The following is a 14,468-nucleotide window of genomic DNA, read 5'->3' as shown; positions in this document are numbered from 1 at the left end:
GGAACATATAAACAGTACTACAAATTGCTTTTGTATAAACTGAGACAGTTGATAGAATATAACAGGTCTTGCTTTAGCATGCATTTTTCTGAAGGTTATGAAGTCTGAAACTCAGTGTCTGTCATTATTTAGTGACTTAATTCCTAAATGATTTGCCAGAAAACCACACATTTTATGAGGAACAAACCAAAAATAAGAAGCAAAAATCTATTCAGTCTGTCAAAATCTGGACAGTTGAGAGGTATAGTTCAGCCGGGGCTGTCTTTGAGTTTGCCGCCCTTCCCCCTCACAAACTCACAGTCGAATGTAGCCTCTCCCCTTTAGTCATTCCAATGAACCATTACTTGGCTATTTCACCCAATTTATACTGCTTTACTTTTACAATGATCTGGACTTCATTTGAAAGTTTTATTTTGCATTTTACAGCACAAACACTAAGACATCTGCTAAACAAAGCAATGCAGTCTCACAATGAAAACAGAATTAGCATTAAAACTTCTCTGCCCTTGAAACTCACATTCATTGAAACAGCATTGAAACCCGCATTCAAAGAAAATACATTTTGCCAGTGGCAGATAAAGATTAACTTTGGGCTATTTTCAAATCATAGGCCCCTTGCACACAAAACATACACGTGCTCTTTGATACACCTTCCTGATTGTATTAAATTATATTCCTTGTACAATACAGTACAGTTGTTAGAGGGCATTTTAAATTTATTGTTTTGAACATTTTTCCAGTAAACAATGAAACAAAATGCATGCACTAATAATGACAAAACTGCCCAATTCGGAACATTTTTCCAGTAAACAATGAAACAAAATGCATGCATCAATAATGACAAAACTGCCCAATTCAGAACATTTCCATCGGAAAGGTCTACTCAAATGTCTACAGTCCACCAGTATCAATAAATATGCACAATCTCTGAAGTAGTAAAAGTCATCTAAATAATTCCACATTAAAGAAATATGCAACTAATGAAGAGGTTGCTTCTAGCAAACAACTTTATATTTCATTGTTTCATCTACAAATAAAGTGCCTTTTGCCCTTGAGGAATAACTTGCCTATGTTGAATTAAAAAATGATAAACTAGTAATATTGCAATAGGGAATGGATGGCAAACTGATAACAGGTTCATAGTTACTAGATATCTTCACCAAAAAGGACTGTAACATCCACCCCCTTTATAACATAGCACAGTATCAGCAATGCAGCTACCTACTGTGGGAGTAGAACCCACAGCCTTCTGCATCAAAAGCAAGTACACTACCACTTGTGCTATTTACAATGCAATTGGACTTAGCATAAGTAGGACTAAACTTTTGTTCCCCTGCAGCTCTCAGATTCTTGTAAAATCTACTTGACACTCAGCTGTATATCTAAACTTTGCAGCACACGAAATCTGAAAAAAGCCAAAATTTATTGGGGGGGGGGGGGGCAAAAGCCCAAAAACCAGGGACACATTTTAAACATTGCTTGTATAATGTTGGAAAGTTGCTAGAATAAAATGCTGTGCTACCACCAAACATTTTACTGCCAAGTATTGTACTCAAGACTCTGTGCAAAACAGTCAGAGCAACATACCACTATGCCAACTCATCTGTTTTTTGAAAGAAAGGAAGACTGAAACTTAAATGTCTACCATTTAGTGAATTCAGTTCTCACCATAGCTTTCATCCTCTTAGCACAAAACACCTGAACATAGCCAATAATGGGGGAATACAGCTCCCAAACATATTCAGTGAATTCAGTTCTCACCATAGCTCTCAACCTTATCACAAAAAACCTGGATGAAGACAATAATGGGCGATACAGTCCCAAAAATAGGGACAAATTTCAAATACCCATGTTATAAACTTAGAAAATTGCTAGAATAAAAGGTTTTGTGTTACCATGTACTTTCTGAAGAATATGAAGTCTGAAATTCAAATGCCTGTTATTTTTTTTATTTAACATTTGTTAACCAGGGAAGTCTGACTTGGAACAAAAGCCAATTATCAGCAGCAGCCCAGGAAGAAACATTCGAGACATATATCTTTGTAAGATGAGAAAACATGCAGCCTCCACACAGAAGGCACCCCAGCCAAGAATCAAACTAGAGAACCTGCAGATGCCAGGCAACAATGCTACCAGTGCACCACTGCACTACTGATTGACTGTATAAGGTAACAAAAATACAGAAACCACAGAGTTTATGAGGAACAGAACAGAACAAATTTGAGGCAAAAATCTGCAATTTTTTTTTTTTACAAATGGTGGTGTGTAGGGAATTCAGGTCCTTGCCACCTGCAACCAAGGTGCAGGGTTCAAGCCTGAGGTATTCTATATCCACCACCATATGTTCTCTCTAGCCACCCTTATACAGCAATTGGGGCATTTCACACACAATTTGGCTTACTTCCTAGTATAACTGAAAAGATGTGGTAGGTAGGATGACACTTAAGATGCAGAAAAAAAGGTGCAGTTATACTGAAATGACACCAGCCATACCAAGAGCACAAAATGTCTGAAATGGAGTGTAATTTTTAGAAAACTACATGCAAGAAGTGTCAGAACAAAGTTAGCTGCTAGAATAAACAGCTTTAGGGCAATTAAATACAAGGAATTTTGTTTATCCAAGCAACTCTTCCCCATGACTTTCATTGAATATGGGGCAGTAAATTCATTGTTATTGTAATCTCTTCATTGAAGGATGAACACACTGGATGTGTAGCTTATGCCACAGTATTTGAATGTGATGCATTTAATGAATTATGCTGCTGTACTGAGCATGCATTTTTTTTTTACTAAATACATTTCCAGCAAAGGACATCTACCATTTAAGCATTCTATGTCAATTCAGACTTAGTTTTGGAAGTATAATTTTTTTACACTCTTTAGATACTGAAGAAAAAGGTTTAGTATGTATGCGACAGTTGAAGGATTACCTAGCTGACCAAGTCACAGCCTTTTGGTAGTGGTATGTCATACTCTAATTATTTGTCCTCTACCATATCAAGGAAATGTTAGTGGTGGTAGTCAGTTATTTTCTGACCTGCCTACTTAATGTAATTTGGAACTGTGTGAGGCCAAAGCCTCCTCTTGGAAGAAGACAGAGGAACTAATTCTGAATGGAACACCAACTCACTGCAGGACACACACAAGCACACAGATCAACAAACACACACACACACACACACACACACACACACACACACACACACACACACACACACACACACACACATCGTACACCCTACCTGTCTCACGGCCAGGCGATCTGATCCTGCAGCTCCTTGGGCTGGCATGCAACAAATCCATCCTGCAACTTCTCGGTCCTCCATGCTGGCATGATCCTGTAGCCCGCGCATACCCCCCCACGAGATGTGAGGAGGCTGGACCCTCCTGCTATTGGTCAAGACTGCATCGCCTGCAGTCTGGACACTGTCTGGTTTGTGCGGTCGTCACTGCACAGATCTCTGGGTTGGAAGGGAGGTGTTTACTCCCTTCCCTATCCGGACTGCCTGACTGAGTAGTCTGGAGCTCAGGAATGCCTGAGCATGCATGCTTGGTGTTCTGGTCTGCCTAACACAGCAGCCAGGAACTAAGCACGCATGCGTGCAGCCTGAGAGATTTTTTATTATTTTCATTTTTAGTTCTATGGGGACTGGGGACTTTATTTCACAGGTGGGAGGGCTGCAGTCCCGCAGCCCTATAGCACGAGCCGCCCCTGGACTAGAGGTAGATTTTCTAGGAGTGGCCTGGCTTCTAGGCCTAATAGTATCCATCAGTCTGAGAGAAATGGTAGTCAGAAGAAAAGACATCATTTTTTTGTCTAGAATAGGTAGTGCAAAAGGCCTCCTTGGAAGCCGGTGCCTGGGTCACGGCTCTGGACACAACCAAGGCAGAGACAACCAAAGGCTCGGAAGACGAAGAAGATTTCTGCGGCATACCGGACTCCGAAAGGGTCACAGTACAGGCCTGCATAGCTATGGTATCGGGCATCAGGGGCTGCAAAAGCATCTCACTGAATTCTGGAAAATTGAAAACCTGCTTAGCGGTAGCATCATCGGAAGGCTTAGCCTTCTGTGGTCTGTCACTATCTTTATCTCTACATTTTTTCCAAATATCTATGGATTGTTGGCTGACAGATGCCATTTCAGAATGCGAAGACGGAACACAAAAATACCTGTCTACAATAAGAGCTCTATGATGAATGGTTCTTGCGTTAAAGAGGGCACAGAACCGGCAATGGGGGATGTCGTGGTCTGGGTCTAAACAAGTGATGCGGTATGAAAGGAAGTCTCAGTGTGGGGTCTGCTTTCACAGGCAAGACAACTGTTAACTTTTTCAGACATCAGTTAGTGCAAGAAAAAGGGATCCCCAATGGGGTACTTAGCTTTAGACATTTTCAGCTTTATTTCAAACTCTGGTAGTGACCGACCATCACACTTGCGAACTGCTTCTGCTACGGGCTCCTCAGCAAGAAAGACTGATGTAGTGGCATCAGCTGCCTTGCTTTACAGCACTGACAATCTGACATCAGTCAACAAGTGACAGCAGCCGACGCAGAAAAACATTGACTCTGGTATTCGGGCTAGCCGAGGGCTACCAGAGCAGGAATAACCCACAGGTGATGACTGCAGCAGTGAAACATGAAGAACATTGAACTGTTGTGAACTAAGAACAACTTGGAAGACATGAACAATTATATTCACTTATTGCGAGGAACTGCCTACCACTTTTTTTTTGTTTGTTTGAATCTCAAATATGAGCTAATATTACTCTTTCTCTTCTTTGATTCTAACAGTGCACAAAGTAAAAGACAAGCTTGGCGAATAAAGGTTGATCCGATCCAAAAACAAAATCCAACAAAGATAAAAATGATGAAACAACCAAATACAGCTGAAGTATAATCCTTTGAGTGGTAAGTGCTTTCCTGCATCTACTATGCACTTCTTCAGACCATATGAAAGATAAAAAACTAAAACCAGTTAAATAGTATAGACAATTAACAAATTAAAACCACTTAATAAGCTTAATGAGAAAGCATATGAGCCTTCCATGCTGGCTTTAAAGGTATATTACCATTCAAACCAGGGGGTCTATGTGCAGAAAAATTAATTATCCATTTTGCCTCCGCTAATTCCACAATATTAATAATATCACCACCTCTTAAATCAGGCACAATCAATTGAAGCGCAAGAAATCTATAACTATGACCGGTAAAATATACCTGTATATATACATATATATATATATATATATATATATATATATATATATATATATGTATATATATATATATATATATATATATAAAAGTATATACATGGTTTTCATGGAAAATACAAATGCATTTTTTAGGTTTCCTTGGATTTTTGTGCAATTAACACATCCAGACTGGTCATTATCAGACTATTATTTTAACAAGTATCTTATAGCCTATATATACTTAGATTATAAAAATAAGAGATTTCTCTTCCTTGCATTAGAAGTAAGTCTTATATTTAACTCCATGTTAGGAAGGAACCTTCAATATTATTTATAGCCTGGATAATTTTGCATAAATATAATCATATCATTTGGGATATCATCCTTCCCTGGTAACTATCATATTGACAACACACCCCTTAGAGCTGACACAGTAGTCAGGGACTTAGGGACTCACATAGACAGTAATCTAGCCTTTGACCATCACGTGTCTAGAGTAGAGAGGAAATCATTCTGTGTTGCACAACTTATAAACAAAGGTATGGCATCTAAGTCCAAGGAAGTCATTGCTCCACTGTATTCAGCATTAATCAGACCTATCATTGTGTAAAATGCCCCATAAGCCTGACTAGCTTGGTCTGCAAAGCTATGGAAAGGATCATCATGGACCTCATAAATAAAGATATTGGGGACCTACAGACACTGGATCCTACCCAGTTCAGCTTTGTTAAGGGCAGATCCTGCCTCTTAAACCTGGTTGACTTCTTTGGAACAGTCACCAAGGCCATTGACGAGGGGACGGTGGTCCACACAGCCTACCTGGACCTCGCAAAAGCCTTTGATACAATACCCCACTCGGGCATTATAGATAAGCTCACCAGCTTAAATATAAACCCCTATGTCACTAGATGGGTTGGAAAGTGGCTCAAGGACAGAACCCACATGGTTAGAATTGCTGGAGCCATGTCAGACTACAAACCAGTTACAAGTGGCATCCCACAAGGCTCAGTCCTGGGACCTCTCTTGTTCGGTATATATTTCTCGGAGGTACAGGCCAACACGGAAGGACTGTGGCTGACCAAGCTCATAGATGACTGCAAACTAGTTGGTATAATCGACTCTCCAGCCAACTCAAACATCCTACAAAAGGGCCTAAGTACGGAAGAAGTAATTAGGGACCTGGGGACCTAAGTTGATAGCAATCTCTCATTTGAAAACCATGTGGCCAAAGTGGTTAGAAAAACATTTTATATAGCCCACCTAATCATGAAGGGATTCAAATCTAAATCAGGGGAGGTCATTGTGCCTCTTTACTCATCCCTCATCGGGCCCATAATTGAGTACAATGCCCCTTTTGGGATGTACCTTACCAGACACCTGCAGCAACTGGAAAGACCCCAAAAGTACCTCACCAAGAGGATCAAAGGGCTCAAACAGATGCCATATGCTGCCCGGTTAAAGAAACTCCAGCTCTACTCAGTGGCATACTGCCTGCTCAGAGGCGATCTGTGCCTGACGTATAAAGCCATGTCCAACCCAGAATTAATGGACATGCTGCACCTCAGAAAATCCAAATCCCATCAAGCTACGCGCTCGAGAGACTTGAACCTTAGCACTGAAATAAATAGGACATGCTGGAGGGACAGATTCATAACCCAGAGGCTCCCTTCACTCTGGAATAAAATCCCAGTCAAGGTTAGGCAGAGTCCCTCATTGACTCTCTTCAAGAGGAATCTTGATGAGTGGATGGGAGATCATAGGTTTACCCCGGGTATCACTTCTGTGTCACTGTTAGACAGAGGCACAGTATACCAACCTCGAAAAAGGGCATAGCAAAATTCATTTAAAATGGGTGGCGAAAGCCAAACACTCTGGCTAGGCTTATAAATGCCCTAGGGCAGATAGCCTAGTATGAACCTATGAACCTATGCCCCCTTTGGTATGTACCTAACCAGGCCTATTCATCAACTAGAATGTCCACAGAGGTTCCTCACTAAAAGAATACAGGACATAAGTAAAATGTCTTATGCAGACCACCTCAAGGCCCTATCCCTGTATTCTGTCTCCTACAAGCTTGTGAGGGGAAATCTATGCCTGGCATACAGAGCATTGTCTTACCCCACTCTGATGGACCTCCTGCATATCCACAAAACAAACAGTACCAGAATTACCTGTTCTAAAGACTTAAACCTTGCCTGTGATAGGACCTGCTAGAGAGACAAGTATGTATCCCAAAGACTACCCTGTCTCTGGAACAGGCTCCCCATCCATGTGAAGCAGAATTCTTCCCTTACCCAATTCAAGTGCAACTTGGGACAATTGTTTGGGGAACAGGAAATTCATCCATAGTGTGGCACCTATGTCTCTAATAAATACAAGCAACCTGTAAATGTTTCATCTCCCAGGCCCCTGCTTACACTTATCAAGGGTATCAGAACTTGTAAGAGATTTGGGATGCGTGGTTTGGCTTATAAGGCCCTTATGGTCATTAGCCTAGTAAATGCCTATGAACCTATGACCCTATAAAGACTGTTTGACTATGATGGCATTTTTCTCTAACATTTTAATGGAATTGAATCCAAGCACAAGATATTTTAAATATTATGCCTGAGCAGCACTTCATATTTTTTTGAGTAACCTGTCAAATTCTATTATGATTTTTAAGACTTGTAATAATACCACAACAGTAGTGGAAAACGTTTTGCGATCACTTTGGATACTGACAGATTTTCAAAATTTCCTACATTATGTCTCAGAAAAGGCTAGCTAGTGGATGCACTTGAGATCTAGATACACAAAATAACTAAGCCCAGAGTTTTCTAAACCTGATATACTTCAATCCAATTTCTATATTTTCTGAGCATCAGTGCCAATGTGAAAAATAAGAGAACAACATATTCATTCCTGGAAATCTGGACATTTCTGGTAAAGGACAGCCATGCAATGTGTGACAGGAGGCAAGAAATTCCTAAGCAAAGCTTGAGTTATGCATGTATCTTGCTAATTATTATGTCTGTGTGTAAGGTAAATGACAATGTTGGGCTAAATAGAACATCTATGTATTTTTGATGAGGAGATGTTTGGAATCTAGTTGTTATTGCTGTCTATTAGTGCCATATGTGGGGGCTTTGTTAGCTTATGGGAGGTACCAAATAACAAGACACCGGATTTGTAAAGGTTGATTAATTGTCTAATGCCCTCAGTCCAGTTAGAGAGGATAGAAAAATTAGTTTGTCATGTTTGCTGTAGTCTGATATGGGTCTTATTGGATTTGAGGAAGACAATGCAGTCAGTGTATATCCTTATGTCAAGGTGAGAAAGGTCCTGAATAGAAAGAAAAGCAACGGTCCTCCTGACCAGTCCATGTTGAAGGCAACTGTGTCTGAATAAGAATTGTAGCTGTATACCTGGAAGGTTATGTCATCCAAGATATCGTCTGAACCACTGAAGAGTGTTTTGGCCAAAACTGAGTTAATGCAGTTTGTTAAGTAAGAGGGTGTAGTTATCAAGTTTCAAAGGCCCTAGTCATATCAACAGAGTCAGGCTGTAACGAGTCCTTCATTCATGTTGCAACACATTTTACTGGTAACATTGTAGACAGTGATCATGGTACTGAAAAAATTACAGAAACCACATTGTTAGCTGTAGAAGAGACTAATGATATTTATGCAGTCAACCTCTGGGTTATGAACCTGTCCCTCCAGCTTTCATGTTGATTGTGGTAATGAGGTTGAGGTCTCTGGAGCGTGTAGTGTGGAGGGATTGGGATTTCCCATTTGACATGCACCTCACTAAACATCTGCAACAACTGGAGAGGCCGCAAAAGTACCTCACAAAGAGGATCCTAGGCCTTAAACACATCCTATATGGACAGACTCACAAAACTCCAACTATTCTCTGTCTCATATTGTCTACTTTGAGGCGATCTCTGCTTGACTTATAAAGCCATGTCTAACCCAGCTCTGTTACAAATGCTACATCTAAAGAAATCCCAATCCCTCCGCACTACACGCTCCAGAGACCTCAACTTCATTACCACAAGAACAAGAAGCTGCCCATGCTATGGAATATACTTCCCATACATGTCAAGCGGAGTGCCTCACTGGCCCTCTTCAAGAGAAATCTTGATGAGTGGATGGGAAATAGAAAATTCACCCCGGGGATCACTCCAGTGACTCTACTCGACAGAGGCACTGAGAACTAAGGTTGGGTGGCACGATGCCAGGGTAATCCTATGGGCTAGGCTTGTAAAGGCTCCAGGGCCATTAGCCTAGTACACACCTATGAACCTATGAACCGTTCTTTATATAACTTTTTTTGACAAGTTTAGAAGGGGGACACATGTTTGATACTGGTCTACAATCCTTGCATTTCTTAGGGGAGAAAATGTTAGGAAAGGGTACTATGATGGCATGTTTAATAGGAGTGGGGACTATGGCATTTGTTAGCAAATGATAAAAGATATGAGTCAGAGATTTGGCTATGTGGGATACTGCAGCTGTTAAGAAGGCTGGATTTATGTAACTGAATTTAGCCCTTGAGTTGGCATCTAATATTAAGCTGTCTTTTTGATTTCATTAACAGCTATCGTCTTGAAGCAGAAACTGGCATTTTAGCCACCCACAGGATAAAGCTGAAAAGATGAACAATTACCATGCACCAGCTATATTGTGGATAGGATCATAGCATCATAGGAGGTTACTAGACTAATGGCCCTGGGGCCATTACATGCCTAGCCAAGAGTTTATCCCCAAAAAAGAAGCCTCAGTCAGCACCTGTTGCCCCTGTCAGTGAGGGACAAAGGTGGAACCCCTGGGACAAATTTATGGTTAGTCATCCACTCATTAAGATTGCGTTTGAAGAGGGCCAGTGAAGTACTCTGTTTGACATGTATGGGAAGTCTATTCCAGAGACAGGCAGCCTCTGGGAGACAAACCTGTCTCTCTAGCAGCTTTTGTTGATGTTGCATATTAGATTTAGGCCCATCATGTGGGTAATGCACGAGGAGTTAGACTTAAGGATATGGAGCATCTCTAGTAGGGCAGGGTCCAATATTGCCTTGTAGGTGAGTTACAAATCACCTCCGAGCAATCTGTATGAGACCGAGCAGAGTGATAGTGATTTAAGCCTGTCCACATAGGACAGGTGCTGGAGGCCATGAATTCTCTTTGTGAGGTATTTCTGTGGCCTTTCCAGTTGGTGCAGGTGTTTAAAGAAGTTCATACCAAATGGGGCATTATACACAATCATAGGTCCAATAACAGAGGAGTACAGGGAGGTAATGACCTCCTTTTTTCTGGATGCAATCCCTTTACTTATAAGATGAACCAAGTAAAAGTCTTTTCTGACTACAGCTGCCACATGATGGTCAATTGTGAGATTGTTGTCAATCTGAGTACCCAGATCTCTCACCACAAGTTGTGTGCTTAGCGGGTCACCGTTGATATGGTAATAGGTAGGCGTTTTTGCCGAATGGTACGATAATACATTTTTTTTGCATTTAACTTGAGGCCATGACTTTGGCACCAGTTATTTGTAGCTGTGAGACCCTCTTACAGTATGTTAACATCAAATGGGGAATCAATTACAGCACCCAGCTTACAGTCATCTGCAAACTTGGTCAGCCACAGGCTCTTTGTCTTTGCCTGGATCTCTGAAAAGTATATGCCAAACAGTAAAGGTCCCAGGACAGATCCCTGGAGAACACCATTAGTGACAGGTCTGTTGTTAGAGGTGGCAGCACCTATTTTGACCTTGTGGATCCTATCTGTGACCTAGTTGACCACCCATCTGTCTAGATAGGAAATAACAGCAAGTTGTGTTAGCTTTTCTATGATGTCCTAGTGGGGGATTGTATCAAAGGCCTTGACCAGGTCAAGGTAAGCTGTATGTACTGACTTTTCCTCATGTAGGGCCTTGTGACAGTTTCAAAGAAGTCAACTAGGTTCAATAGGCAAGATCTTCCCCTGACAAATCCGAATTCGGTGGGGTTGAGTGCTTGGGGATTGCCTATGTCCTTGTTTATGAGATCCGTAATAATATGCTCCATGACTTTACAGATCAGACTTGTCAAGCTGATTGGGAGATAGTTTCCCAGGTCAGTACTGGCACCACCTTTGTGCAAAGGGATGACAATGGCAGTTCTCCACTCTGCTGGAATGAAGCCTGTAGAAGGATATATTGCTGCTGTCATACATTCATAGGTTCATAGGAGGTTACTAGGCTAATGGCTCTAGGACCTTTACAAGGCTAGCAAGTAAAAAAACCCCAAGTACCCTTATTGACTAAATTTAGATGGTTCTTAGCAGAGTGATACTGTGATCAGCATGGATTGCCACTGTCCATGAGGAACATAAATGCCACCCCCGGGATAAATGTACGGTCATCCATCCAGTTGTCAAGGTTGCATTTGAATAGGGTCATTGAGGAGCTGTGCTTCACATGGAGTGGGATCTTATTTCAGAGGAGTGGTAATCGCTGGGAGATATAAATGTCTCTCGCACATGTTCTGTTAATGTCACAGTCTAGATTGAAATCTCTGGAGTGCGTTATTCTTGTCCCATTTGATTAGTGGATGTGCAGCAATTCAATTAGAGCAGGGTGTGAGACTGCTCTGTAGACCAGGCAAAGGTCGACTGTCAGCAGTGTGTATGATAGCAGAATACAGTGACAGGGCTTTAAGTCCTTCCATGTACGTCATGTTTTGGAGGCCCTGGTTTCCCTTGATAAGAAACCTCTGTGGTCTCTCCAGGTGCTGTTGGTGTCTGGAGAGGTACATCCTGAAGGGAGCACTGTACTCAGCTAGTGGTCTGATAAGGGTCAAGTACAGTGCAGCTATAACCTCCCTGGTCTTGGATGCGATGCCCTTATTTATGAGATGCACAATTAGAATGCTTTTTTACTACTATACACACATGGTGATCGAAGTTTAGATTGCTATCAACCTGTGTTCCTAAGTCTTGCACCACTGAGTTTCAGCTTAGAGGGGTGCTATCTACATCATAATCAGCAGGGGCTACTTCTCTGCCAATGGGGATGAGGCATTTTATTGCATTATGATATAGTCCATGAGTTTGGCACCAATTATTTGTCTGCATCAGCCCATTATGTAACATGTTAACATCATTGTGGGACTCTATGACTGCGCACAGTTTACAGTCATCTGCAAACTTGGTAATCTACAGGTTATCTGTCTTTGCCTGGACTTCAGAGAAACAGATTCCAAACAGTAGAATGCCCAGTACAGATCTTTGTGGTAACCCACTGGTTACTCGTACACTGGTGCAGGTGGACCCATCAAGTAATGTATGGGTTAATTTCAAGCTGTGAGAGTTTCTCTATGATAGCTGTAGGGGGATTGTATCAAAAGTCTGGGCTAAATCAAGATAGGCAGTATGTACCGTTTTACCCTCATCTTGAGCTTTGATGACATTCCTAAAGAAGTCCACCACGTAATAAGCAAGATCTACCCTTGACGAAGCCAAAATGGGTCAGGTCGACAGTATGAAGGTCACCTATGTCCTTGTGAATAAGGTCCATAACATTTCTTTCCATGGCCTTGCAGATAAGGCTGCTTAGGCTTATGGGTCGATAGTTCCCAGGGTGTTGGGCTCCCTGTGTGCAAGGGGATTACTGTTTCTGTTCTCTATTCTGAAAGCACAAAGCCAGTTCTCAGGTTATAGTTAAAGAGAGTGCCGAGTGGTTCTGCTATGTTTTGTTTTAGATTGTTTAATCAAAGCAGCAACAACAGTGAAAAATGACACATCAATTAATCAGAATACAGTTTAAGAAAGTACAATGCAAGCTTTAAATATGTATGCCCAAGTAAAGGTAGCAGCAGTATGGATTGCATCTGTACGTTAGTTAACTAATTACCAGAAATGTATTTCTGGGGGGGGGGGACTGTAAGTGCTTCTTGTTTCTTTCTATGGTAGTTGGCCTTAGCTGGATTGTTTGGCTTATGTTGGTGCAGTAGCTCATCAGTTGTTTTTTGCTTCCAGTGCCTCCCAGAACTGTACCCTTGTCTCATTTGCTTCTTTAATTCAGTAGTTAAAGCAAAGACAGATTAGCCCACTGAGCCTTCTATAGATTAAGAGGAAAAGAGTCTATTGTTTTATGGAAAACTTATTGATGAAAAAGGCTTGAGCTATATTGGGGTTCTTATGTGAATAGACTGATGACTGACCTCTGGACTGAAGTAGGGCATCAAGGGCTGCTTGCAAAGAATTAATTGCCCTGGCTGAAATGTTCTGACGTGGCTTCTTCTGAGTTTGAACAGATTAGTTAAAAAGGAATAGGTAGTGCCCACTAAGTTTATTAAGGAAAACATTAACATGAAGACATCTATGCTTAGCATTCCCTTCACAATACTGAACAATCCACAGCTTTAAAGTAATGCCAAGATTTGAAGAGATGACAGCATTAGCACTTACAGGTTATGGGATTCATTAAAGGAAGGGGACAGTGATTCAGCACTAAACTCTCCATTGCATCAAACATCTGTCATACAAAAACATCCTCATTTAAATCTATCTATTCCAGTGTTCATAGCCTTACAAAAATGCATTACAAAAGCAACTTCTAAGCTATAATGCAAAATAAAAAAGTAAACTACTTCAGGAACCACCCCACTCTGAGGTTGTCTTTCATTCCTCTGCTACAGGAACCACCCTGTTCTAATGTTCTTTTTCACTCCTGTACTACAGGAACCACCTTGTTCTCAGGTTGTTTTAATTCCTCTGCTACAGGAATCACCCTGTTCTAAGGTTGTCTTTCACTCCTCCACTATAGGAACCACCCCATTCACAGGATGTCTTTCATTACTCTACTACAGGAAACATCCTGCTCTCAGGTTGCCTATCATTTTTCTGCCCCATAACTGCATTTTTCTACAAGGTTTGCATCACATCACACAACTCAGACATTGCCAGCCACTTAAATGTAAAACAGATACTTTGCTACTAACCTGAATGTCTTTTGGCTTTGTCCTGAACATACAGCTCTACAGAGAAAATGTAATAATTTTGATTCCCTTTATATGAAGGTTTATACAAGACAATTGGAATTTTGTGTTAGTATGACATGCACACACAAACACACACACACACACACACACACACACACACACACACACACACACACACACACACACATACACACATATGCAGGAAAACTTACAGATATCAGACGCATAAAGAGAATAACATGGACAACTGAATAATGACACCTTTCATACCTATCTTGCCGTGCACGTTTGTCAACAGTTGCCACTT

General features: G+C 41.2%; 1 protein-coding gene across 3 annotated transcripts in view; it reads right to left on the bottom strand.

The window, feature by feature from the left end:
• The window catches only part of VAV3 (vav guanine nucleotide exchange factor 3), a 2,320,370-nt gene that overhangs the window by 883,403 nt on the left and 1,422,499 nt on the right, over positions 1-14,468 (bottom strand). For all 3 annotated transcript variants that reach the window (XM_044086042.1, XM_044086044.1, XM_044086043.1), the window contains exon 13: positions 14,432-14,468. This exon is cut by the window's right edge and continues 49 nt beyond it. In XM_044086042.1, coding sequence (XP_043941977.1) covers positions 14,432-14,468 — 37 coding nt within the window. The remainder of the gene's footprint in view (positions 1-14,431) is intronic.

Source organism: Protopterus annectens, chromosome 10.part0 (genome assembly GCF_019279795.1).
Source record: "Protopterus annectens isolate FY-2018-M chromosome 10.part0, PAN1.0, whole genome shotgun sequence".
Lineage (NCBI taxonomy): Eukaryota > Metazoa > Chordata > Ceratodontiformes > Protopteridae > Protopterus > Protopterus annectens.
The sequence above is the reverse complement of the archived record's forward strand: the minus strand, read 5'-3'. Positions and strand labels throughout refer to the sequence as shown.